Source organism: Aulonocara stuartgranti (genome assembly GCF_965226115.1).
Source record: "Aulonocara stuartgranti genome assembly, chromosome: 12".
NCBI lineage: Eukaryota > Metazoa > Chordata > Actinopteri > Cichliformes > Cichlidae > Aulonocara > Aulonocara stuartgranti.
In genome coordinates this window covers 1,882,388-1,910,235 of record NC_138948.1, presented here as the reverse complement: position 1 = coordinate 1,910,235, position 27,848 = coordinate 1,882,388, and the positions used below count along the sequence as shown (strand labels likewise).

General features: G+C 42.4%; 2 protein-coding genes across 4 annotated transcripts; both read right to left on the bottom strand.

The window, feature by feature from the left end:
- Positions 1-646: 646 nt before the first annotated feature.
- LOC309719154 (phospholipase A and acyltransferase 3-like) lies at positions 647-11,444 on the bottom strand. Of its 3 annotated transcripts, none has more exons than XM_082555073.1 (7): positions 11,406-11,444; positions 5,016-5,106; positions 3,942-3,994; positions 3,696-3,804; positions 3,284-3,531; positions 1,426-1,499; positions 647-1,365 (listed from the first exon to the last, which is right to left on the bottom strand). In XM_082555073.1, exons 2-7 carry the CDS (start codon positions 5,050-5,052, stop codon positions 1,332-1,334), a joined length of 555 nt encoding a protein of 184 aa, XP_082411199.1. In that variant the 5' UTR covers positions 5,053-5,106; positions 11,406-11,444; the 3' UTR covers positions 647-1,331. The 3 variants fall into 3 exon arrangements, with proteins under 3 accessions (XP_082411199.1, XP_082411197.1, XP_082411198.1); XM_082555071.1 differs by lacking the exon at positions 11,406-11,444 and adding an exon at positions 7,139-7,438 and having other exon boundaries at positions 1,438-1,499; XM_082555072.1 differs by lacking the exon at positions 11,406-11,444 and adding an exon at positions 7,139-7,212.
- Positions 11,445-16,906: 5,462 nt separating this feature from the next.
- Positions 16,907-21,956, bottom strand: LOC309719147 (actin, cytoplasmic). Its single transcript, XM_082555062.1, has 9 exons — positions 21,823-21,956; positions 19,749-19,873; positions 19,548-19,676; positions 18,891-19,001; positions 18,640-18,724; positions 18,273-18,434; positions 17,973-18,164; positions 17,680-17,861; positions 16,907-17,381 (listed from the first exon to the last, which is right to left on the bottom strand). The coding sequence occupies exons 2-9, from the start codon at positions 19,869-19,871 to the stop codon at positions 17,238-17,240; spliced, it is 1,128 nt and encodes a 375-aa protein (XP_082411188.1). The 5' UTR covers positions 19,872-19,873; positions 21,823-21,956; the 3' UTR covers positions 16,907-17,237.
- Between the last annotated feature and the right edge of the window lie 5,892 nt (positions 21,957-27,848).

Here is a 27,848-nt window from a genome sequence, read left to right as displayed (position 1 = left end):
ATTAGGTCTTTTTGAGTAAGTGAACTGAGCTGAATCTGCCACAGTCATGCAGACGGCCCTCGTTTTACTTCATTGAAACACTTTATAAAAATCTGAATAATTCAGGTTTAATAAAGAGAACCAAAGGAATACATTTCTCACTTGTTGTAGAAGAGACGGTTATCATTATTACATCATTACAAAAATGACGGAACCAGTGAAAGTGGAACTGATGTGCTTTGTTGTTTTGCAGGAAAGTATCAGAACTGTTTTTCATTTTGTTTTAAAGATCCTGCAACAAAAGTCAAAATTTGTGGAGAGAAACAGTTTTGTCTTCTTTCCCCTGAAAGTTTCTCCTGTTTTCCAGAAACCTGAATGAAAACAATTTGTTGTTGTGTTACTAAAGTAGTACTTTTACAAAATCTGTCAGCTGCAGATTTTTCTTTTTATAAGTTTTATATTCAGATAAATTATCTGACATCATTATATTTCTGATGAATCTTGTGTTTTTTCAAAGACTTCAGAGAAATTCAAATTAAGCAAACAGCTGATTGACCCGTTTCACATGTCATCAGTTAAATAGCAGCTCCTCTCTGTGGGGCTGATTACTGCTAATTAAAACGATTGAATGAACTGGTTGATGACACTGTTCTGTCAATTCTGACTGAAAGCGTGTCAGTATGAGTATAAACACATGAGGAAAAGACGTTTTAGAGTCTGTGCCTAATATCACTTGTTTGAAATAGACCTCAAAATGAGTTTTGTCCATATTCTGCATGAATCAAAGAAAGTTTGAAAGTTTCCCTTTAATTTTTGCTCGATGACACAATGACAGCGCAGTCAATGCATCTCACCATGAAACTGTTTTGTATAGTTTCAGTCATTATGCAAATGTCCTGGTTATAAGACCTGACCTGCAGTCAGCTGAGACTGAAGATGAGTGACGAAGTTTTTTTCCTTCAAAAAATGTCCAGATGAACAGAATCAACTTTTGGGGAAAAATTTTTTTATTATTTGTTTGTCATAAAAATGTAAGAATTACAATAAACTCTGTGAAGATGCAGTATTTATATACTGTGGGCCAGTGGATGAAGTGATATAAGGAAGCACATCATGATTAAAAGCACTGTGGAGTAATCTAATCGTAGCTCTGGCTTTGCAGCCGTTACAGAGGAACCACATTTATCTTCCACTTACTGTATTTTAAAATAAAGTCAGAGGTTTCCTGATGATTCTTCTGTCCATCTCTTTGTGGACACTAACGTAGGCGTGTGGATTCAGTGATCAGAACTGTGTGATTTTATGGTAATGACAGGAATGTTTTAGTGTCTCACACAAAGTTTGCTTTAGGCCTACCAAAATCGTCTCAGGCCTGCAGTAACTGTAGCAGGATTAGTAACAGCATGAATAACTGTAGCAGCATTAGTAACAGCATTATTAACTGTATCAGTAACTGTATCAGTAACTGTATCAGTAACTGTATCCCACGCTCTGGCAAAGTCTTCCACTCCTTGAGGCACCTGCAGGGAGAAAACATCACAGGAAGTGAGCAGACATCCTGATGAACAGAAGACTGCCATGATTCAAAACTCCATTCAGACCTAGTTTCTTATCAGATAGAGAAATAAAATGAGTGTAAAAGCAAAATTCCTCCGCCTGGGCTGCCGTGCACCTCTGCATATCTGCTTCAACGTGTGACCCCACCCCTCCCCGGACAGTCGAGGATGAGTGCACTAACATGCCTGCAGGCTGATGTTTTAATGAGTGTTTGATGGAAAATGACAATAGCAGAGTTTGTGCTCTCTCGTCCAGTCAGTGCCGTTCTTCACGCCTGTCTCATCAGCACAAACACTTTAAAGGGGACAATCTAGGCCTTCAGCAATAATACAGACGGCAATGTATTTAAAAATCTGACCTTCAAGATCTTAACTTAAAAAACCAAACAAACATCTGTCACATAGGAAAGAAGCATCAATATCTGATGAGCAGACGTATTAACTTGGCCTTAATGTGTTTTATTTGGTGGAGTTTGGTGCGGTTTTCTTGTTTTGTGGGGTTTTTCAACAGGAGATGGGGAACTCTAACATGTTGTTTTGTTCACGTTTGTGCATCTTAATTTTTAAGTGAAATGTGCTTTATACACTATATGCATATAAGGCACCCTTTTCCTTTGTGTGATGCATTTTTCTCTGTTTTTACAAAAAGGGAACAAAGGTGTTTAACTCAAACTTGGATGATCTTGTTCTTACTGAGGTGATGTGAAACATGCATTCTTTTTTTGGTAATGTGCTGGAAAAGCTTGAAAGCTTGAGCTTTTTTTTACATGCATATCTTGTCATGGTCGTTGACTCAGCATTTTGTGTTTTGTGATTATTTTCCTCTGTTCTAGTTATTCTGTGTCCTCCCCCCTTGTGTCCGGTTCGGGTCCTAGATTTCCTGTTTTGTTCTGAAAGTCTGTGTCTGTTGTCATTGTGTTCAGCTTGTCTCCTCCGGTCCTCATGTGTATTAGGTTCAGCTGTTCTTCCCTCCTGTGTGTGATTACCTGATTACCTTGTGTGTGTGTATTTAGTGGGTGTTGGTCTGTGTTTGTTGTCGGCTCGTCTGCGTTCATCTGTGTATCTCTGCATTTTTGGTATCCTCCGTCAGTCTGCGTCTCTCTGCCTTTCACCCTGTGTCCTGAGGATTTCTAGTTGCTCTTTAGTTTTCCTAGTTTAGGTTTCCGTTAGTATGTCTCATGATTCGTTGTCTGTTCTGCCACTGTCACCTGTAAATAAACCCTCACTCATATCATCAGTCGGCTGTCTGCATTTTGGGTCCTCCTTTTCCTCCACACCACACGGCTCAACCCGCCAGCTGTGACATATCTGATTAAATGAGGTTTTTATAATGAGTTTTTGATCCAATTTTCAAAACACTTTAAATGTGACCTGTTCATTTAAAAACTCCTCTTTAACAGGAAGAAACCTCCAACAGAACCAGGCTGAGGGAGGGGCGGGGCCATCTGCCACCACGAGGGGAGTGAAAGGGCAGGAGACACAACATCCACATGAAGATCTCCTGTTTACATTCACAGTGCTGAATATGTTGTAAAGCTAAAGTTTAGTCAGTAGGAGATAGATGATGTTTTTACATTATGTTTCTGCAAATGCATTCTCTGTTAATCTGAATCCAGTCAAAACCTGCTGAAATGGGATTCATCAGTAGAATTCAAATAAAGGGTCAAACAGGAAATGAGCTTCCAGCAGCACAGATCTTGTTCTTTGCAAACAGATTCTGTATTTTCTGTCTACATGGTTCCACCCACCTGCTGCGATGCAGACACACCATATCGTCGCTCTGTGGCAAAGTGCTCACAGTTACTCCTGATGCTGTGGTACGTTATCTCTCTGCCCACCCAGCTCCTGGCCTCTGTAACAATGACGTCAGCTGGGCGGGGATTATGGGTGGAGTCCAGGCTGTTGTTGATTTGCCACTGGTCATTTCCCACCACATCCCTCAGATTCTCCTCCCTCACAACCCCCCTCTGAGTTATGACAGTGATGCTGTTGAAACCTGCAAACACATGAAGGATAAACTGGGATCAGAAGTAAAGGCTTCATGATTTCATCCTTTATGCTATGAATCAGTTTCATGTGTGATGTCATTTAAGCTTCTGCTTCCAGACTGGGAGGAGTTAAGCTGTGGGAGGTGTTGTGACAGGTGTGTGCGGGACTTACTGGGCACGACCAAGTGAACCACAGAGCCATCACCAACATACACAGCCCAGTGCTGATAGCTGCCACGGAAGATCTCTATCAAATCCCCGCGCTGTGGACTCCGCCCATTCTGTGATTTACAGACAGAGAAAATGTTTGAAGCTGACTGTGCTCAGTGACTGCAGCACATTGATGAGAGACTTCCAATTAAACAAATCAATCAATCAAAGCACAGCAGTAGACACCAGAAGCAAACGGTTTTCTTACCATGTCAGTGGGTACTTCGTCCACAGACCTCGAGCTGCTTTGATGTTCAGAACCTGCAGGAAAAGATCATTTTATAAACCAAATCCATCCACAGACAGTATCAACCTAATAACACACACGGTGTTAACACGATCAATCTCCTCTGAGTATTTACAGTCAGTGATGATGTTTGGGGTTACTGCCCTCACATGTGGGTGAAATCACTGAGACATAATATGTCAGCACTGACTTGGCTGAAGGTTAATCGAGCATCCTTAAAAATGATGATGATAATGAAACAGCAGTTTACATGTGGCATCTTTCTTCAGAGCTTTAATTTTCACCTTCTGTTAAAACTGAATCAAACAGGTGTTTCTGGTATTTAGCTTTATCACTGATATGTGGACATCAAAGATCAGTGTTAGCAGAATATTTTAACTCAAAATTAAACATTTTGAATTTGTGGTGCACTTTACATGCAGTATAAAAGATGGATGTAGCCACTGATGTCACTCGTTGGCTCTTGTTTTGAAGCCTGGAGTGATTTTACTGTATGATCTGTGTGTTTCATAACCAGGTATGAAGAACATGGATCTGACTGTGAACCTGACTTTTGGGTGATGGCTTGTAGTCAAACAACAGCTACCTGGTTTTTTATCCATTACAATCCTCTAAAAATTATTATAATTTACAAAAACCTCATAAACCCGTCACAAATGTGTTTCTTGAAGTCAACATCAAAGGAGCTGAGGCCTTTTTCTCCTACAATGTAAGTCTTAACACAACGTGATGTGTCACGATATTTCTACAGTTGCTTCACTTTTTACACAGAAAGCTAAAACCAGCCTTTCATATGGCTGTTATAAATATTTAACATCCTTTATTAAAAACATAATTACACCCTCATAGATGAAGAAGACATTGGCATCTCTTATTTTGAAAATCTGCTTCATGTTTTAGCTATCTGCCATTTGACTGGACAGTTTGACTCTGTTTGTAATCAGACTGTGACTGACCAATAAGAATCAGTCATGGGTCAGAGCTCCTCCCCTCTGCACCCAGCAGAGTTTCAGGGTTAACGTGTGAAGGACTCACGAGATGTTGATGTCGATGTTGATGCTGTGCTTCCCATCACCAACTGAACTTGAGCAACGTGAACTACAGATGAGAGGAGCTGCTGGGCTTTCTGGAAGAATTTAAATCGCAGCAAAAAAAAATTTCTGGCACAACTTCACCGGCTTCCAAGGTGCATGGAGAGGATAAAAGAATTCACAAAGCAGGAACTCCAGCAACACTTGAGGGAAGATGAACAACTTTAATAATAGACCAACGCGTTTCGGCTTGTGGCCTTCATCAGGGTCCTGTCTGGAAGAATTAAAATTCAGTTACACGAACACAAACTTTATTAATGACTCTGTTTATCTTCACAGCAGGATTTTTATGACCAATGAAGCTGAATTTACATTTCAGGAAAGGTTAAACTGTGAATGTCCACAGACTTATATAAGAAACCTCTGCAATGTTAAATCAAGTGAGTCAGTAAATTATGTGACGTCAACAGTGACATAAGATAAGAAATGACATCTTTACAGTGCTTTTTACTTTAAACGCCAATGAAGGTAAAGATCAAAGCTGACGGGTTAAAATAAACCAGAATAAATTATTTAAATAAAACTAAACTCATCTTTAGAGAAATATCCTTAGTTTATCAAAGGAGCTTGCAAAGAAAAGCGTCTGGACTTCTTTAAGTTACTTGAAGACGTTTCACCTCTCATCCAAGAAGCTTCTTCAGTTCTAAGGTCAAATGGTGGAGAGTCCCAGATATAAACCTAGTGGGAGTTTCCCCCCACAGAGGGACAAAAGGACCCCTGATGATCCTCTAATCGCCTGAGACAAGGTGTGAAACTGGGTGTGGGTCCCAATCAGCCAGGGTTTCGGGTGAGTTCATTGTGAAACCTGGCCCCACCTTATAAGGTGGGGCCAGGTTTCACAATGACCTGGATGACTGAGAACCTTCACAGAAATATCCTTAGTTTGGTTATATGCAGTGTATAAACCGAGAAGACCTGCATGTCTTTACTGTCTCGGGTTACTTTCAGTTTTGTGTGACCCAGCGTGAACTGTGTCTGTTTCCTCCGTGGTTATGAAACGTGTCTTAAAAACACGCAGCTGCTGTACGAAGGTCACGTTCTGCGCATGTCAAGAAATGTTGGGGAATTTTAGCAGCATGGAGGCCGTCGGCTTAAATCACAGTATAATTTAGCATGCCAGGCCAAAGGCACATGGTAAAAGTATTAATCAATATGATCTAATATGGAAAAGTAAAATCAGCCTTTCTTTAACAGCACTGAGCTCTCCACCAATCACAGACACGGGGACTGCAGACAAACTCCATCTCTGATGAAAAGGATTATTGTTGAGGTCACAGGAATCAAACCTGCACCCTTGTTTTGGTGGCAGCTGCTCTTTGGCTGAGTCGGAGACACCCTGTAGTGTGTTTGACACCAGCGGCAGTGTTCGTGTCAAACACCTCTGAGCTCTTTCAGGATAACTGACCAGATACCACGCAGTTTAATAAAGAACAAATCTGATGGTTGCTCCAGGTGACAGTTAGATGACAAAGAAGGAAGCTGTCACATTATTTTCTCTTTCTTTATTGGAGCTTCGCTCCTGTGGTTGGCGGTTATGATGTCGGCGCTGCTGTGTTTGCTGCTCAGCACCGGGTCAGTAAAGAGGACCCGTCTCACTGTTCCTCCGCGCGCACACGTTACCGGCCACTCGTTTACGGAACATGAACACGCCTACGTCATTCTCGCGCTCCAGGTTTAAATCCTGTCTCACTGAGCGTTTCATGATAAACTCGGGCTGGAAACAAACAGAAAAGTCTGCAGAGCCTCTGTTTTATGAGCTTCTTCGTTTTTCCATAGCTGAGATTTTTTTTTATTTCTTTAATTTTTTTGTTTTATTTTCTTCTCACTGACAAAAATATTAACAATAAAACTTTCACTCGCGCAAACCTCACCTCGGTGCAAGATGCAAACATTCAAAATCGAGTTTGATTTTGGAAAATATCTTATATTTCTATACGCCGGTCAGACCTCGTGCAGCTGATCTAATGATTAATGATTATTGTCAATTTGAAGTCAATCACGTGCCCGCTTTAAATGATAATAATAGGAACTGAAAAAACAATAAAGAGTAAAGTTTAGTTCACTGACCTGTTGACGCTGCAGTTGAAACCGAGAGTCAGAGTAACGTTTCGAGGAGAGGAGGATGAGGCAGTACCGGAAGTCTGTAGGAAAGCGCGCGTGTCCGTGTAAAGAGCAATAACTGTGCCACGCTATAATATGTAAAACAGACCTACACAAACACAAAACATTCATCCATGCAAACAATGTTTCAGTGTCTCTTTTGTCTCTTTTTCTGTCACTCAGGATTTTTTTTCTAGTTTAATCTGCACAAAAACGGTGAAACATTCGAGCTGAAACATCGGGCTCCGTGTCTCCATCCACGTGATGTCACGCATTTCACCAGTCACTGTGTCCGTGGACTTGGAGGCAGCTCGTGCTCCAGGTTCAAACACCTTCATTAAAAATCTTGTGTTTAAGGCTTTGAAACATTTAAAAGACCAAAATGTTTAAGACAAATAAATATTTCATATCTGAGGCGCATGCATGAAACACGCTGTTGTACTCAGAGTTAAATCCCTCAGCTTTCAGGTTTGATCATTTTTATTGTATAAAAGTCAAACTCAGACTGTTACTGAGAGCACAGAGGGGGTTTCTGTGGAGCAGATCCACAGACTGACTGTGAAACTCGAAGTGAAACTCAGCTTTTATTACTTTTCTTTCTAACGTTAAAGAATCATTTACACAAACTGGAGGAGACGACAGAAACAGCAGGCAGGTGTGGGAACAGCTGTGTCCACATGGTTTATGTCCATGCAGACGGTTAAAGACACTGAGACACTTCCTCTTCTTCACTTCACCCACTCACTGCATCTGTGTTTTTGCCCCTGAGGTGTGTCTCTGACGTCTTGTGTGCGGCACGTTTTGCTCTCCTGCATCCATGTTTCTAAGAGTCACGTCTCTATATAACACATCTATGATCGAATGATAGATCTGAGCAGTTTCCTTTGAACAACACATCTGCTGAAATCTGACGAGATGATGCTGAACATGCAGAAATCTCATGCGGCTTCATTGTGGAGTTGGACAAGTGCAGTCATAACACCGTCTCAGCCTTTAACCCTTTAAATCTAGTTAATGTGTTTATTTTACACAGTTTGAGACCTCAGTGTTCCCCACTAACAAAATGGAGCATGAAACTACGTGAAACACAGATAAGATTAGATTTCTTTGCACTTCCCATTCTCAGCTGTAGCAGGAGACTCATCCCTGTGCATCAGTGCCAGTATTTCTGTTGTTGGTATAAGTGATTGACCATCTTGCCAAGACCTTATTGGCTGTGGCCTGACCAAAGAGAACACCAAAGTCTTCAATCTTCAAAACACAAAGGCCCAAACTTTATTTATTCATGTCACCCTCAAAGACAGCACATGCTATCGATGCACCATCGAGAGTATTCAGTCTGTCTGTGGTTCTGTCAGCCATCCAGGACCTCTGCAGGTAGACAGGCCTGAAGATCCTCTCTGGTTCCACCCACCACAGCCATACACTTCACAGAAGCATCAACAGCAGCAGATGGAGGAAGAATTTCTAGCCACAAGCCATCACTGAGCTGCTGAAATATTGGACTGTTTACACCAGGGGTGGGCAGCTCCAGGCCTCGAGGGCCTGCAGCTTTTAGATCTCACCCTGGATCAACACAAATGGATCAAATGATTAGTTCATTTCCAGGCCTCTGGAGAACTTCAAGACATGTTGAGGAGTCATTTAGCCGTTTAAATCAGCTGTGTTGGATCAAGGACACGTCTAAAACCTGGAGGCCCCCACCCCTGGTTTACACAATCACTGTACACACTGTATGTATGTACCACTACCTCTGCACTACAGCTGCTACAGTATTTTTTAGGAATCTGTATTTATTTATTCTTATTCTTTATTCATATATGTTATTTTTTTTTATCTAATTCTTACTTATGTGCAGTTTTCTGTGTGCAATATTGAGGAGGCTGAGTATTTCATTGCTGGCAGTGATGTGCCATTGTTGCCTGTTTATGACAAACAACAACTTGAAACTTGATCTCTCAGATAATGGAGAGGATGTAGTGACTCATCTGTGAAATAACATTTGTGCAAAATCAAATAACACTTAGGTGTATTTTTCTAAATGTTAAATAAAGAATAGAAAACACCTTCAGCTTCTGTGGCAAATTAATTATCTCAACATCAGGCTGTCCTCTGCTGCTGAACATGATCAAATATATCAGCATACACACAGGTGGGAGCAGTGGCGGTCCTAGCCTGTTTGGTTTGGTGCCCCGGGCGAACACACACACGCACACACGCACACCCCATATTAAGGATTGTACATTAACATAAAACTGTTGTCGGAACCACACTGAATTTCACCAGAGAAACATAGACACACACACACACACACACACACACACACACACACACACACACACATATGAAGAGAGAGAGACAGTATGCATAGTATGCAAACAGCTACCAAACAGCCATCATAATTCGTCATACAATGAGAACAGGACAAATTGACAATAACTAATTAATATTAAAATCTGTAACATAATGTATTGTTTGGAGTTTAGTCTGTTACTGTTACTAATTTTTACCATTTCTTCTTGCAGCAACTGTAATCCACATTATTTCCTCAGGGATTAATAAAGTATTCTGACTCTGATTGGTTCAGGATGACCTGCCATCATCCAATCACACATCTGCTTACCTGCATCTTTTGCTCGTTTCTCTTCTTTTCTATTTTTTCTAAACTGAGCACCTGATGGCTTTGAACTTTTCTTGTCCATCTTTTAATTTTGCACTCCAGTATGAACACAAATCCCCCAACTCGAGGATCACCACAACATAATCTAACACACCTACACTTTAGTTCATAGATTAACAGTGTATTTCTGAGATTTCGCACAACCCAGGATTCAAATCATGAATACATGATGGGCTTGGATTTACATCATTATGGATGAAATGTGCTCTATTTGGAAGCAGCTGGCCCCTCCCCTTTCGACAGGTTGTGAGTGATACTTTAAATCATCAAACTGTAAATTATAAATTTTAAATTGTTATTGATCCTTTACCCCGAGTCCTAAAGTGTATATTTACTTTCTTACTCTTCTTATTTTTATTGTTTGTTTACTTGCACTGCTGTAACTGGAGCCTCGTCGTCTCGTCTCTATATACTGGACTGTATGTAGCGGAGATGACAATAAAGTTTACTTTGACTTCAGCAGCGAGCACGCGCACCGAGGGTTCTCGCGCTCACTTTTCGTGTATAGAATTTCGAAAAAACATCGCTGCAGATTATAAGTTTGTATCATGATGTCTGGTGTTTTTGTGTTTGTTGGTTTGTTTTTATTTTGTTTTATTTTGTGAGTTGGTTATTAGATGCTGCTCCCCGCCGCCCCGCCCTCTCCTCTCTGCGCCGCAAGCAGCAGGCGCACCTCGCAAACGGAGGGCGCCCTTACTCCCAGCAAATGGGCGATAGAAAACCGATTGGTGCCTGTGACATTTCCAATATGCGCTGGCTGATGTCGGGCAGCATGAGTACAAGCAAAAATAGTTCAACAAGTTCAAGTTTTTATTTTTACAGGTAACAATGGCATATTACTACCAGCAGTTAAATTCTTAGGCTCAGAGACCCTCAATATTGCACACGAGTAACACATACTGAATTGACTGGTATGAGTGTGGATGCTTCTGTGCCACATGATGAGTGTGTGGCTGTGGTCACTGAGGATCCTCAGGCAAAAAAAATTAAAGGTGTCTGTGAAGAAAGCTGCCAGTTTGAGAGCAGGACTGGGATGTTGTCTGGTCTGTGTGTTTCTGTGTGTGTTACTGTAAGTGATTAAAAGTGAACAAAGTGTCGGCAGTAAAAAAAAAGAGTGTAGAGTAGTTTATGTTTCTGCTGTGGAAATGGTCTGGAGTTAAAAAGCAGAGTGGCTTTGGGGACAAAGGTGGTGCTCCTCCTCCTCTCAGTCCTGCAGGCGCGGCCCAGAGGGGAGCCATTGAAATGCAGGGTGAACAATGTGAGAGGGGTCACCACCATCTCTTTGGTGTTGCTCACGTTCAGTTCAAGTGTGGAGCTGTCACATCACTCTACAAACTCCTGCAGAGCGGCCCGTGGTGCTGTGAGGGCCTGACAGCAGTGACAGAACTGTGTCGTCAGCATATTTCACCAGGTGACAGTTGGGCTTTTTAACCCATGGCTTCTGCTTAGAGTGAGTCTGTACAGTAACCCGTGGTATGATGTCATGAGTGTATTCACTGATGCATTGTGTGCAATCATTCACTCTATTGTTGGCAACAGCTTGAAAAAACTTACCACTCAGCAGTGCGGAAGCAGTGACGCAAGACGATGGCGGTCCAGCGCCTCAGCTTCTGCTTATAAGCTGGTAGCAGGACGACCAAGGAGAGATCTGATTTGCTGAAGGCTGGTTGGGGGCGGGCACATGTGAACGAGGTACTTTTGTTCTCACAGGACCACCAGCCAAGCCGGGAACTGAGGAGGAATTCAGCCATTTCTCCGTATAGTATCCTGATGGAAAGTCATCCTGGTCAGCAGTTCATCCAGCTTGTTTTCCAAAGTTAGGATGTTAGCTAGAACAATGGTGGGAAGTGAGGAATGGTGCTGTCTGTTCATCAGCTGGACCATGACCCCGGCTCCTTTCCTCCGGCGTAGTTTCTGCTCAGGGGCATTTGTGTGGTCGAAGGTGATCTGTGCCATTTAAACAGCACGTTTCCAACAGCTCATGCTGCACAAAGTACTTTACACACTAAAATGCAACTAAAATAAGTAAAATGCGCAACAATCATGCAATACAATTTAAAAGAGAAATAATAATACAATAAGAAAATAAAAAACAACAACCACTAATCTGTTTAAACAAAAAGTGTTCGGGTCAATGTGTGCTAAGAGACAGTCCGTAAAAATGTGTCCAGTGTTTGTGCAGATTGAATATTTAGACACAGACTGTTGCAGAATCTGCAAGTGTTAAAAACACGAGGAAAACTCGTGAAACTGAGTATGATGGCGATCATGGCAGCCATCCTCATCGGAGCCATCTGATAATCTAAAACACTGCATTAACCATGAAAAAACCCACTGCCATCTTTACACACAGCCCTGTTTTACTCCCCAATTATGCAAATGAACACAGTTTTAAAAACAAACATTTTGATTGACTTTCTCAATCAAACTTTACAGGCAGCTGAAATCTGGAACTCATCCGCGACTCATCTTCATCCTGCCCCAAGTGGAGGAGTTCAAGTATCTCGGGGTCTTGTTCGCGAGTGATGGGAGAAGGGAGCCGGAGATCGACAGACGGATTGGGGCTGCAGCTGCAGTAATGCGGACGCTGCACCGGTCCGTCGTGGTGAAGAGGGAGCTGAGTGTAAAAGCGAAGCTCTCAATTTACCGGTCGATCTACGTCCCTACCCTCACCTATGGCCACGAGCTGTGGGTAGTGACCGAAAGAACGAGATCGCGGATACAAGCGGCAGAAATGAGCTTCCTCCGAAGGGTGGCTGGCCTCTCCCTTACAGATAGGGTGAGAAGTTCGGCCATCCGGGAGGGGCTCAGAGTAGAGCAGCTGCTGCTCCACATCGAAAGGAGCCAGCTGAGGTGGTTCGGGCATCTGACAAGGATGCCCCCTGGGCGCCTCCTGGGTGAGGTGTTCCAGGCATGTCCCACCGGGAGGAGGCCCCGGGGCAGACCCAGGACACGCTGGAGAGATTATATCTGTCGGCTGGCCTGGGAACGCCTTGGTGTTCCCCCGGATAAGCTGGAGGAGGTGGCTGGGGAGAGGGAGGTCTGAGCCTCTTTGCTTAGGCTGCTGCCCCCGCGACCCGGCCTCGGATAAAGCGGATGAAGATGGATGGATGGAATCTGGAACCTGCATTTTATCTGCATTTTAATTTTTTCATTTCTAAATGTGGAAATTGTCGTGATGCACAAACAAAATTTATGACATTATCTTATTGTATTATTTTTGTATAATAAAAAAATGTATTATACAAATCTATAGAAATTCAAATGTATTATTTAAAAACACATGTTGCAATAAAAGATTACATTTGTAGATTCTGTGCTAACTTTTAACATTTTTGTTACCATTTCAGTGTCGGAGACGAGGGCTGTTCTGCTGGGGAGCAGCTGGTCTGAGTGGGAAACTTCTTACTGGGAGAGACAAATTTAACAGAGTGGACGAAAAGTGGACTCAAAGCAAAGAAACAGTTCTCATCAACACAGATCTGCTTCATTCCAGCATCTCTGAAGACAAACTAAAAGGGCTCTCATGTGTTCCTGCTGGTCATACAGTCTGAGGACTTGACACAGCAACACAAACTGAGGCTCTGTGAAATTCTGAACATCTTCAGTGATTATTCTTTTGACCATTCACTGGTCCTGACATCAACACCCAGAGCTGATGGAGAGACCTTTGCAGGTCTTGATCAGATTTCAGTCTCGGAGACAGAAATTCTTCAAGTTCAGGAGTTGCAGACAAAAATGGATCCAAGTGTAGAGCGTAATGATGGGAGGCATGTGATCTGTCATCCAAGCAGAGCTGGAGCTCCTGTTAACTTTGTGCTCTATGGTTAAGTTTACAAGAATATTCACATTGGTTGCAAGTTTTTATTTTAATACATTTGTAGGAATTTCAAGCTGTTTTTCACGTTGTCATTATGGATCATTGTGCTGAATTTTGAGAAGAAAAATGATTTTAATAAATTGTGGAATAAAGCTGTAACATGACAAAATGTGGAAGAAGTGAAGTGCTGTTAAAACCTTCAGCATGCTGTGTAGTTAGTAAATAATATAAATGTTTCATTTGGAAATCGAGTCAGTGCCAATAACTACACCACCTTCACTGTGACACGCAGGTTTCTCACTGGAAATACAGCACACACAGAGCTGTTATATAAAAGACACTGTCCACAAAACATGTCCAACACCAGCTTCATCTCTTTTCTGAACATAAGTCAGGATATTGTCTTTTTGAATTAATGGAACTAAAACAACATTTCACCGTTATATGTATACAGTTATAATTTACTGGAAATCCACTAAGTAAACCTGGACAACCTGTCAAATAACAATCAAACCTCTTCTCAAACATAATCAGTGTGGAGAACATCTGCTCTCATCACTGGTTTTGTTTTTCCATCTCATAGATTAGAAAAGCTTCATGAAGCAGAGATTAATTTAATGCTGTAATAGAAAGACATGAAAACATACAAGAGAATAAAGGAAGCAATCATAGTAAAAGTAAGTAAATGTCATGAACCGAAGCAAAAGTTTATTTATATCGCACTCTTCACAGACAGACAGGTGAAGAAACATCGAGACGCTTGGGATAAAGAAAGAACAGCGATCTGGGAGCGAATGCATGAAGAGGATAAACTGAACCAGGAGGAGGTGAAAGCAAGTAACAGAAAGCTGCAGTAGGATGAAACACTGCATCTATTCATGGATTATTCTGCTGCTGTCATTGCTTTTATTTTTATGTAACACACTGATGCAAAGACCACAGAAAAAACACACGTGAAGTATTAAAACATGCATGTGTGTTTGCATAAAAAGGAAACAAGTGTGTATTTAATCAGAATCAGAATACTTTATTGATCCCTGGGGGAAATTATTTTTTGTTACAGTGCTCCATTTTAAACCAACATTAAGACAAGACAGACAATACGCTAACTAAGAATAGTACAATATATACATATATATACATACATACATACATAAGTCACTTATAAATAAATATTTGGAAAAGAAATTTAGGAGGTGAAGAACAAAAATCTAAATCAAAAGCTGACGAGTCAGTAACAGCTTGGATGCAGGTGCATCACCAGGAAGGTGACCTACCCACTGAATGTAAGCTTTTAACTGTCCAAAGTTACTTTACTTACGTCTGTGCTTCAGTGGTGAAACGTCATCGTTTTATTGTTGTGATTTTCTTTTCTAATTTTAGACAAATGTCCTCCTGACATGTGTGCGTTCGTCTGAGGCCTTTTTAATTTCTCTCATCTGTGAGATTAGCTGAAACACAAACACTGAAACAATAAAGCTGCTACTGATTCCTAAGCCTGTTCCCATGTCGGCAGATCGTAATCTTGACATTATTTTGAAATGTACATGTTAATTTGTGTAAGTTACTCAGATGAGGTGGAAAGTTGAGCCTTGGGGAACAGATTTAAACTCTTTTAATGATGGAGCAAAAAAAAAATTACCCTGAAAATCTGCTCAAATTAAAAACAGTCGTGCTTTTAAATGTGATGAGATTGTTTGTTAGTGATGAATGTTTCATACATCTTTTTACATTTTTAGTGTGATGGTTGATCCTTTGTTTGCTAGTGTTTTTTATTTCTTTATCTTTGTTGCAGTTTGAGTGTGTAGTTAATGTTGAAAACTTCTGGCTTAGCTGCAGATGAAACGTCTACACAGAGCTGAAACATTTTGCAGCAACGTGTTCACTCTGTGTGAGAGACGATTTAAACCCGTGTTCACAATAAAACATCAACTGTGTCCATTGTGAGTTATTCTGTAACCAGGAGACATACAAGGCAGTCATCGCCTTCAAAGGTGGTTCAGATGCTTTTAGCAATTTTTTTATTATTATTTTTTTTAAACTTGTGCTGAAGCTCAGGAAACACAAATGCCATAAAAAATAAAAAAAATACAGCTCACAGTACAGAGCAGTGTTCCTGTTGTGGAGCTACCGCAAGTTTGCAGAATGCAGCAGTCGCAGTTATGTACAACATGTTTAATGTCAATTATACACTAAAACGTTTGTGGAAACAGAAGCCAACAGGTGTGTTAATATATTATTAATTCAAGTAATAGTCACACCCAAGCTTTGCTGCCCCCTGCTGGCAAGACCTATGTTGGTAATAATGTTAATCGACATGCACATAAGAGAGGAAGTCACCCTACTGCCTCTCAAATATATTAAGTTCAAACATTAATATATTCATTCCTGCAGACAATGTTTGTCGCTCTGTACGTTCCTCAAGAGTTCCAATCACCTCTGCTCCGTTTGTATCCTACCACAATATTTTTAGTGGCTCTTATATAGCCACCACATATTGGCCCATTTTATTCTCTCTCTCTCACACACACACACAGAAAAAAAAAAAGATAAAATTAAGGTCAAACAGGGAAAACAATGTCAGAATGAAGCTTATTTATATTCCTTTCCGGTACATTTGACTAAAGACCGTCATCAGGTAAAACTGTCAGCTCAGCCACAGCAGTGAGCTTCAGGTGTGCGGGTCAGGCCGGAGATGGCATTGTATCCTGGGTGAACGTCAGCTGAGCTGAGAGGACCGATCCTTCTGAAATTCTTAATGTTCAACAAATTCTGTATTCAGCAATTAAGCGGGTGACGGTGGGATGACCAACATTATGCACTCACTTGATCAGCCAATCCACAAAGTGGTGAAATATAGTGAAACTGACAAACTGTAGCACAACACCTCAGTGTTTGCAGGTTTAACAAGACCAAATGTAGACTTACAGAAACTATTTCATAAACAAATTTTCAAAACCCATTTCCTGCATTTACTACAGAAATGTGCTTTTAGAGGGTTTGGGTGCTTTTAAGAATTGCAGGTACCAATACTCTACCAGATGATGGCAGCCACTAGTCATTGTTTAAAGTTAGCACAAAGCTAAACTGCATTTAGCGAGAACGGACCATCAACTTTGCTTTCTCTATGCTAATCAGCATAAAATGTGGGATTAGACCAGAGTTCAATGTTTGCATTCAACAAATGCAAACATTGGTGCGGGGCTTATAGCAATAAACTCAAACCACTCAGTGATTAAGTAAATAAATGATATTTTATTGAAAGATTTACCTGAACAGTTTGTAGAGTTTCATGACAGGTTATTTGACCAGAGAGATGCAGTGGAACTTCTTGTCTAACAGTTTGCAACAGCTCAAACCAACTTTCCTCAAACTGGACTAGAATTGCTAAGTGTGTTTTAAATGTTGTTTAAGTGAAACTTGTACTGTAACACTAAAACCCGAGTCCTCATATTCACAGCATCTTCAGGCGTGTCCATGCGAGACAAACCAGACGCACGTCTAGCTGGGACAGTGGAAGTACGGCGAATCTTGCAAGGGCGGAGGGGGAGGAGCATGGAAGCATTTTAGAAGCACTTGCGGTGAACAATGGCGGGGCCGGACTCATCGTACTCCTGCTTGCTGATCCACATCTGCTGGAAAGTCGAGAGAGAGGCCAGGATGGAGCCGCCGATCCAGACGGAGTACTTCCTCTCGGGGGGAGCGATAATCTGGAGACGAGAACAGATTAGACACGAGGCAGGTAAGTACCTGTAGGCCAGTCTAGAGATGCACAGCAGCAGGTAGTTAAGTTTGAAAAAGTGTACACTAGAGGGCAGCAAAACTAGCTTCAGAGATTTATGTAGTGGTGCCAAATGCCAGAGGAGGAGGAGGGTGTAAGTGGCACCGTTAAAGTGCAACACAGCCTCCCGTCATGCATGGGCAGAAGTTGATGACAGATTTAAAGTTTGCAGTTTTTAAAGTGCAACACTGCAGAAGTTTACAGTTCAAGAGATCCAAGTAACAAACCTTAATTTTCATGGTGGGCGGGGCCAGGGCAGTGATCTCTTTCTGCATGCGGTCGGCGATGCCGGGGTACATGGTGGTGCCACCGGACAGCACAGTGTTGGCGTACAGGTCCTTACGGATGTCCACGTCACACTTCATGATGCTGTTGTAGGTCGTCTCGTGGATACCAGCCGACTCCATACCTGAATGAAGTTTTAGTGCAGAAGTGAGAGACCTGATGCACCAAGGCTTCAGCACCTTTCAGGAAAATTCAACAACAGGCGTCTCTGGAGGGTAACTGACGATTTACAAACCAAGGAACGAAGGCTGGAAGAGCGCCTCGGGACAGCGGAACCGCTCATTGCCGATGGTGATGACTTGTCCATCAGGAAGCTCGTAGCTCTTTTCCAGGGAGGAAGAGGAAGCTGCTGTCTGCATCTCCTGCTCAAAGTCCAGAGCCACGTAACAGAGCTTCTCCTTGATGTCACGCACGATCTCACGCTCGGCTGGAGGTCAGAGTTGACAGTTAAATGGACACTTCATGGTTTGTAACTGCAGTAGCTGCAGATTATGGCTTTACATCAGCATGCTTGAAGGTAAAACTGCACACATACCAGTGGTGGTGAAGCTGTAGCCTCGCTCTGTCAGGATCTTCATCAGGTAGTCTGTCAGATCTCTGCCGGCCAGATCCAGACGGAGGATGGCGTGAGGCAGAGCGTAGCCCTCGTAGATGGGCACAGTGTGGCTGACACCGTCACCAGAGTCCATCACAATACCTGCAGGACAGAACACTCAGGTCACTCTGGAACCACTGAGCTTTGTGCTTCCTCTAATGGTCACTAGCTGCTGCTCTGAGCAGGGCCAGAGCATACTCAGAGCCTGCTGCTCTAACCCCCAACTGAAGAAACGAGCCCCAAGCTAAACTAAGTTTATCTGAAGCAGAACTCTGTACAGCAAGATCCTGAAATGCTGGAGACCCACCTGTGGTACGACCAGAAGCATACAGCGACAGCACGGCCTGGATGGCCACGTACATGGCAGGAGTGTTGAAGGTCTCGAACATGATCTGCACCAGAGAAAGACTTTAATGTACAAGTGCTATAATTACACCATTAGACTGTTAATTAACTTCTTTTTCTACAAGTGCAAAATGCATCCAGGCTAGAAAACCTTCACAGGATCAACAGGTTCAGTGTATCAGCTGCTTTAATCAGAGATGGTCCTTCACACACCTGCGTCATCTTCTCCCTGTTGGCTTTGGGGTTGAGAGGAGCCTCAGTCAGCAGCACTGGATGCTCCTCAGGAGCAACACGGAGCTCGTTGTAGAAGGTGTGATGCCAGATCTGCACGACAGAGGCAGCTCGCAGGTTAAGTACAAGTGCGATTAAATCAGAAGGTATTCAGTCTGAACTCTGATTCTCAGGTGATGAAATCAAAGTTGAAAATGGCATCTTTCAGCAGCAAGACAAGAGCAAACCAAACAAATACACCCCCCCCCCCCCAAAAAAAATAAATAAATAAAATAAAACCAGTTTAGCTTTTTGTGGTTTTCTGTTGAAACTGGTCAGATTTCATCCAGGGGTTTAACCTCCTAAGATCCAAACTCTTCCACAACAGGCATTTTTAATTTCTCTTTGATATTTGGACATATTGGGACCCCGATGAATGTGAAAACAAAGAATTGTTGTTTCTACGAAAAATGAGCCACATATGAGGAAACATTTTGACAGAACAGTAGCAGTATAATGTCCTCATAACTGGATATCAGGCCGAAATTGAGTATTTTCATCTTAATAACCCAAAATGTGATGTCCACATATGGACACCAGGTCCTAGGAGGTTAAAGAAAACCTGTAGTGAGAGATGTCAGCTTTGATAAAGTCCTTCACCTTCTCCATGTCGTCCCAGTTTGTGACGATGCCGTGCTCGATGGGGTACTTCAGGGTCAGGATGCCCCTCTTGCTCTGAGCCTCGTCTCCCACGTAGCTGTCCTTCTGTCCCATTCCCACCATCACACCCTGCAGACACAGTTACACGCGTCAGGCTCATGCACAGGGTTGCAGTCAAATTCTTGAGAGTGATGTTCGTACCTGGTGCCTCGGGCGACCGACGATAGAGGGGAAGACAGCTCGGGGGGCGTCGTCTCCAGCGAAACCCGCTTTGCACATACCGGAGCCATTATCAACAACGAGGGCAGAGATTTCTTCATCCATGTCTGAAAGAACACAGTCATTCACATAATCAGAGCGTAAATCTCTTAAAGTAAATAGGTTAACAATTCTGTTCTGCAGTGTTAGTCAGTGACTGGCTGCTCCCGTATGGGATCAGAACGATGCCACCTTATCCCACAGTCCAGCCAATGATGCGATTCACTCGTATATACGCAGCTAATCCACGTGGCTGACAGACTATGACAGCGTCCTTATGTGCCGGTGTTTTAGCAAAGCGGCTGATGAGTGAAGCCACGTTAATGACAACGTGTACAACCACTGGAGATGTGAGCAGGACAGACGGAACAACTGACGGAGAAAGTGTGGACTTTATAGCAGTTTTTATAAAAGTTTGATAAAAATATCTGCAATGTTTGGTTTTCTTCCTGAATACTGTCGTCGTTTATATTTACTGCAGGAAGAAACAGTAAAAAACAGTGTTTTATAAGGAAAGTGCTCTCCGCCTGTGAGCAAACCCCTGCCCCCAGCCTTATGGGGACCAATCAAAAAAATTATATGGGAACATGGCATTTATTGTTGTGGCACAAAATTTGTGTTGTATCAGATTTGATGCAGAACAGCTGATTGTTCTGTAAATAGTTTGAAATGTTGATTTAAAAAAAAAAACCCTTGGCTGCATTTTTAGGCAAACAGCTGCAAAAAACTTTGTTGATTGCAAAATTCAGTTACTTTTTTGAAGAACTAAATAATTAATTGCCCAACATTGGTCATTATTTACTGCATTTCAGTTACAGGACTCTACTTATGACTCATTGTCATAATTATGAGTCAGAGCAAAAAAAATAAATACAAAGTTAGTCATTTTTACTTCCAATAGTGTTAACATACTGCACAGGTCCTGAACAAGATTTTTAAAAATTTTCATTGTAAGTGGGCTAAAGCAGTTAATTAAAAGTAGTCTAACATAAATGCTGTAATTTGATTACTTTAATAAACCATGTAACTTGGATGGTTCGACGCCGGCGTGACCACAGTGCACACGTCTGCTGTCGCTCACAGTGACCCAGGGGCGCTCAGGGAGTTTGTGCGTTCGCTCAGACACGTGAAACATTAGAGGGAACATTGATGGTGGGTGGGGCTTCTGGTTAAACTGAGTTGTTTTGTCACCTTTTTCAGTCGAGAACATTTCAACAAGTTCAGACAGAACAAACTCATCTGCTCTGCAAACCCAGATTCTCATCTGGCTCAGTCCATTATGAACAACGTTTGTAGTTTCTATGCACGTGTCCAGGTCACGCTTACAGTCACGCATCTTTTTAAGTTGGCTGAACAGAAAACTACAGCAGCAGGTCTGATTATGTAAGCGTTAGAAACAGGAAGCACAGAGGAGCAGCCCTTCCCTCAGGTCATCACTCATTCACTGAAGATGGATTTTGACACAGTTTTTAAATCTCATGCAGTCATGAACATTAAAGAAATCATCACATTTCTCACTTTAAGTTTCAGAAAAACATGACCTGCACATTTTGCAAAACAGTGAGATGTTAGCTGACTTTGGCATTTTTTTCCCTTTAACATCAGTTTGTTGTATAGTTTCCTCCAGTTTTACTTAAAGATCTCAGCATCAATTCAGCTTTTATCGTGCAGGCTGGTTTAAACCAGCATCCTCCGGCCTCACAGAGGGTTTCCTCCGGCCTCACAGAGGGTTTCCTCCGGCCTCACAGAGGGTTTCCTCCGGCCTCACAGAGGGTTTCCTCCGGCCTCACAGAGGGTTTCCTCCGGCCCCTGTGAGCTCAGTCAGATCAGAGTTAGCGGTTTGAGAACCGGTTTGTTCTTTAGCGCCTCTCTAATGAAACCGCAGCTCAGAGTAACATCGTGTTTCAGCTGCGGCAGCTTTAACTTTAAATCTGAGCTCTTTAATTAAACCGAGCTTCAGCCTCATTGTTCCACTTTGACCTCCGAACTACATGAGAAACTGTACTCTGAGTGTTACCTGTGCAGGTGAGTCAGGCGCGTCTGTGGTGAAGTCTCGCGGATGCTTCTCTGGCCCAGCTGTGCGGTTACTGCAGCAACATTAGCGCGAGCGCACCGGCTTTATCCGCGCTCGCGGGACAGCTGGCGTTTCCCATAAAAGGTAACGTTCTGACAGCCGCGTTCTAATTGGTCCAGGTGACCAGGACCTCGCAGGTGCTCTCAGCTGGCGCGCTGATTGGCTGTAGGAGGCATCCGTCAAAGGGGAGGGGCCAGCACCAGAGACGGAATCAAAAATCACAAAAATCCTGCAAAGGTTTTAATCTAATATGGAGTCCGCCTGAGAACGAGGACGCTGATTGGCCAGGAGCACCGGAAGTAAGCTCTGGATTAAATGTAGTTTATTCTCTGCGCTGATGAATGTTAAAGAAAGCCCCAGTAAACCAAAAATAGCTGAGTATACATCACACAAATCACCCAGGAGGTCAAACAGGAGGAAATAATAATACAAAAAAAACTTTATTTATTTATTCAAGTTCAAATGTTTGGTCACATGATTGCAATCAGGAACCACTGACTTGGAAAACTGTGACTGGAGTGAAGCGAGAGCACGAGGGGTGAAAGCAAACATCCCTTCATCATTCTCCTCTCTGAGACAGAAACGTGAAAGGAAACGTTTTAGTAGTTGTAGCTGCTCATGAAACAAAACTCCAGGAAGCTCTCGAGGAACTCGGTGTGACTTTGTGGCTCTGCAGAGCTGCTCTCAGCCTGATGATCCACAGGTCTGTGCAGGTACAGATAAACGCTCACCTGAGGCAAGAATAAGTGTTGGCGTCCTGTTCCTGCCTCTGTGAGCCGGACTGACACAGAGAGAAACAGGCTGAAACACTCAGGTCATGGTCTGAACGCAGTTTTCCTCTTCTAACACACAGAAGGTCTTTCAAAACTCAAGGTTAGTATTTTAACATTCATGGGAAAAACAGAGGTTCACAAGCCTGTGAGCTGAGTCAGATCACTGTGGGTGTGGAATTAATCTGACTCTAACGATCAGTGGCTGTTCTGGGATGTCGGCTGTGCAGCATCTGAGGTTTATAAGCTGTGAACAAATATTTAGTGACCTGAGCTTCATGAAATCACTGAGGTTCCCTCAGAGACAGAACATCTGCACAAACATCTGTAATCAGATACTTGAAATCTATATTGGATGATACAAATAAGCTGTTTCCAGCTCAGTGTTTTCTGCTGCACTCTGGACTCTATCAGATGACTCCAGGACATGCAGATTTTTATCACACAGCAGTTTGTGTCACTCCATGCTGGCTATGAATCCCTGCGGCGGCACGTTTCTGTAATCGTGCTTCTCTGATGTTATTTTGTGCGGATAAAAGCCGTTCATGCTGAAAGTCCATCCTACCATGGAGCGACCGGCTGGGTCCCTGCAGACTGCAAGAATAACTTACTGCAGTAAGCAAACATAACAGCAAATTAAAAACCACAACAATCTGTATTTCTTCTCATTTGTTATTGACTATGTAAAAAAAATATTACATATTCATAATGTAAATAAACTCCTGAGGGCGTCCTGCTCCTGCCTGACCCACCTCAGCGGCTCCTCCACCCTGTCTCTAAGGAAGAGACGGACACGGGACACAAGAAGCTCATTTCTGTTGTTTGTATCCATGATTCCACAGTGGCTCTGCAGCTCCGGACCTTCTCCACCTGAGACCACGGCCCCGATTAAGAGCAACTGATCATTTTCTGCCTTTGATGCATGTATACAGTCATCATGTGAGAGAGGATGAGTGGAGAGAGAATTTCATACGGATGCAGATTTCTAAAAGTTTCTGATCTGGTGTAAAAGAAAGTGAGTTTTGGTTTTGTGTTAGTTTCAGTCTGCAGCTCCGCTGAATGAGGCGGCTGTGAGTTTACAAGAACAAAGTCACGCTCGCTGTCATCGACGTCCTCTTCTGCTGCGCTTTCTTTCCCTTTGTAAATATAATGAAACTGTGCAGTGTGTTTTTTAAAAGTTATCACAGATCGAACACTTGAAAATGTTTGACTGAACATCAAAAATTTGTCGAGTTATTTTGACTAATTTTGGTGGAAAAAAATCAAATCATAAGATCAACAAATGTATTTTGTGTACAGTTTAAGGAATAGTCGTCTAAGATATGTATATTTTCATTCACACACTCTAACATTATAAATGTATTCAGCATATGAAACAAACAGAAACCTGCTGAAGCAGAAATGCTAAAAGCTGCAGTTCCTCTAACGTCCACCAGGGGCTCCAGCACAGAGTCAGTCCCCGTAGACTCCCGTGTTTAAACTTTACAGTAGAAATAAACATGTTTACATCCTGATACAAAAAATGTTTTGGTCTCTGTACCTAATGTCCCCCATCATACATCACACATCTGTATGGGAGGTTTTTATTATTATTATTAACTCATTTGTTTAAATTACCTAGCTTAAAGTTGGGGGCGTGGCCTCTTTGACTGACAGGTAGGTCTGGACTTTGCTTCTTATGTTTGTGGCTTTTGGAGAATTTGAATCCAGTTTTATGACAAATGATACGATTTCTGTGCCGTTAGCTGCTGTTAATTATTAAATGTGCCTCGAGGTGACTGTTGCTGTGATGTGCTGTCTAAATAAAACTGAACTGAAATGCTTTGCATTATAAAAAGTTGTTTAGTAAACAAAGTATTCACTGTTTCCTCTCTCAGCCGCAGCATGACATTTTTACATGGAAAACAAGCTGATTGGTTTCTGTTGTTACCAAATCTAAAGATTTATTTGCTCGATTTATGATCACAGAATAAAATGTGCAAAACTGAAATCTTTGTAAGTTTGTCTTTTTCAGATCATCTCAGTCAGAAAGAGAAATCCAAACTTCACTAGGATTGTGTGACGTGATGGACTATAAAATCCCACTAACTCAGCTGCTGGGCTCGTTCAGGTTTATCATGCTGAGTCCTTTTCTGTTTGAATGTGCGCACATTCATAGACCATCACAGTGCAGTGAAGCAGTTTTAGAGCAGCTGATGCGGCTGAGTCAGATCACTGGTTCAAAAATCAATCAAACAAGCATGGATGTGCATCTTTCCTGCACTGAACAGAGTTGATTATCACACACAGTCATACAGCTTTCAGATGAATTTGTCCTTATCTGCAGCTTCCAGTTTCACAGCAGCACAATGAGTCAAACTGTGAAGGTGGATCTGTGACTGATGCACAGCAGCAGAATCACACTGAGTCAAAGTCAGGCCTTATCTGTGTTCACAGCCTCACATGCTCTCATTTTTTAACTAGACAAACTTTCTTTGTTCTGATAATGACACGCTGTCAGTTTCCTGGTACGGAGGTGAAACGTCTCTGCAGCTGCATCACAGACGCTGAACACTGTCAGCTGTTGTTAGTTGGTTGTAAATTCAGATTTCAGATGATTTTTCACAGAAAGGTGAAGTTTTTGTGGTTTCAGTGTTGTCTTCATGCCTCTGAGACATGTTTTAATGTTCAGCCTTCATCCTCTTCCTCTCAGTCCTCTGAATCAGTGACATGTCCGTTAGAACGACACACTGCACCTGTGCTCTCGTGGTGCACACGGGTCAACATCGCCACTGAAGTCAGTTTATTACAGTTTTTTTTGCCTCAGTTATTTTTTTACATTTGATTTCAATCTTGATTTTCTGTTTTCCTCATGTCGTACTCATTTTCACAGTTCAGTAAAACTGCTGTTGTGTTCATCATTTATTGTCTTTCACTGTGTGAGGAAGCACCCGCCTGTGCTCGTATCCCCTTTTAATGCAGTCAAAACAAAGGATGAACCTTCCTGCTTCACAGTTGCTGCACATTTGTATGTTTTAGCTGCGCAGACGTGTTCCTGCTTCTGTGACGCGCCCTGAACCTGCACAGACGTGTTTGTGCGTTCAACCGCAAAATACAACAATTAAAAGGCTTCATGTATTTATTTATGTACGTGAGAAACTCTGAGACTCTTCTTGTTTTACATTTCAGGATGTGATTTACAGGATTCCTGGGTGATACCTGAGAGTCTGTCCTCCCCCCGACCCACCCCATCTGTCACTCAGTCTGTCCTTGTACGGACTTCACTACAGCTGCATCCTCCAGCTGACACACCTACTGCAGAGAGGAGGGAGGACGTTTAACAACATGTGGCGTTTCATACTTTCACAGATTTATCTGAACGCTGCAGAAACTTAAATTATACACATGCAGGACTCACAGCAGAGATTCAGAACCTGGGATTCAAATATTGAAATACTTATAGATGGAAGCAGATTTCAAAGCTTTATTGATCATTGAACACAGTTGTACACATCTGTTAACTCTGAGGTTTGCTGCTTCCTTATATGGACGTACCTGACAGCAGAGCAGCCCGACTCTGCTGTCAGGTACGTCACTGTGCAGCAACACCGGACAGAGTCTAAGTTTCACTGAGAAAATCAATGTGAAGCTGACAGCCTGTGAAGCAGAGAGATCATCTGTGGTGAAAATCAAAAATACCTGTTTTTGTTGTTTCACACACAAACTGCCCAGAAATGTTCACACACATCATTCTGACTGTAGCTAGTTTGTAGATTCAGTCACACTTAAATGAACACATCTTTTTATCACCGTGGATGTTACACCATAACCAGATCATCCAATCTCAAGAGACTGCACGAGATTTGGGGAGACCTAAAAGGAAGTGAACCACCTTGCATTAAAATAAGGGGAAACGTTGAGTTCTTCCTCCCTGTTACTGTTCGGATCGTGTCGCCTGGCTGCAGAGCACCGACCTGTCTGCAGAGAGGCGGCGCACCGGTCTGCCTTGGCACGCTGATTTAGATCTCCTGTTTGTCGCCCTGCAGTCAGGCAGAGCCGACATTGTCCACATTCTCCGGCTGGTTCGGGCCTGTTCAGGGAGACGGAGGCGTGTCGGCCCGTCTGTGAAACCAGGCAGGCTCCTCCCTCTCAAACTGATTAACATGGAACCACACAGAGACCAAAAAAGGCCTGAAAGGTGCAGCAGAAACTTCCTGGACTGGTCGGAAAACGCAGTCTCCCTGAGAGTCATGCGTGTTCTTCATGAAGCCAAACTGCTTTTCATGAAACTCGGCATGCAGAGACTTGAAGATCGTTCCACACAGTGTCTGTGTGTCTGTCAGAGATGCAGCTCCGTCCTGTGCATCGAAGAATTAGCCGTCAGGAAACGAAGACTTGCTGACTGACACAGATTATTACTTCAAATTCAAATTCAAAATTTTTATTTGTCACGTACACAGTCATACACAGTACGATATGCAGTGAAATGCTTAGACAACTGCTCGTGACCTAAAGAAAAAAAAAAAAAAGGAAAAGGCTATGAATAAGATAGGAAATAAATATGAAAAATTAAAGTGTAAATTTAACTAGGAAGGAATAAAATATAAATTAAGGTTAAAAATGAAATAACTGTACAACACAAATTAGAATGAAGGGTAAATTTAACTGGGAAGAATAAGATAAAATATATAAATTAAAGTTGAAAATAAAATAACTGTACAACAAAATACACAATATAGAACTATATAAGAATGTATGAAGAAATATAAATAAATAAATAAATATATATATATACACACACACAATAACAGCAGCTGTACAAGTATTAACTGGAAATGAAGAATATAGTGACCAGTGTTGTGCAATCCACATTATGTCTTCTGCAGTGCAAATATGCTTAAAGTGATTTAAGTGATGAAGTGAAAACAATGTCCAGAAAGTCCAGTGTGTGTGTAAGAACCATATGTGTGGGTCAGTACTGTGTGGTGGTGTGATTGAGAGACCGTATCGCCTGCGGGAAGAAGCTCCTCCTCAGTCTCTCTGTGTTGGTCTTCAGGGAGCGGAATCGCTTTCCTGACCTCAGCAGAGAGAACAGTCTGTTGTTGGGATGGCTGAGGTCCTTCACCATCTTCCTGGCCTTGGTCCAGCACCGCCTGCTGTAGATTGAGTGCAGGTCAGGGAGCTCGGAGCGGATGGTGCGCTCAGCTGACCGCACAACCC

What these genes read in the sequence shown, in the direction of transcription:
- LOC309719154 (XM_082555071.1), bottom strand. Translation starts at nt 7,303, where the DNA reads ATGAATGTTTTGTGTTTGTGTAGGTCTGTTTTACATATTATAGCGTGG. An exon ending in TTCAACTGCAGCGTCAACAG is followed by an intron (nt 5,107 to 7,138) that starts GTCAGTGAACTA and finishes AAATTCTTCCAG; the next exon opens with AAAGCCCAGCAGCTCCTCTC. An exon ending in GGTTCACTTGGTCGTGCCCA is followed by an intron (nt 3,532 to 3,695) that starts GTAAGTCCCGCA and finishes ATGTGTTTGCAG; the next exon opens with GTTTCAACAGCATCACTGTC.
- LOC309719147 (XM_082555062.1), bottom strand. Translation starts at nt 19,871, where the DNA reads ATGGATGAAGAAATCTCTGCCCTCGTTGTTGATAATGGCTCCGGTATG. An exon ending in TGCTTCTGGTCGTACCACAG is followed by an intron (nt 18,435 to 18,639) that starts GTGGGTCTCCAG and finishes TCTGTCCTGCAG; the next exon opens with GTATTGTGATGGACTCTGGT. An exon ending in CTACAGCTTCACCACCACTG is followed by an intron (nt 18,165 to 18,272) that starts GTATGTGTGCAG and finishes TCTGACCTCCAG; the next exon opens with CCGAGCGTGAGATCGTGCGT.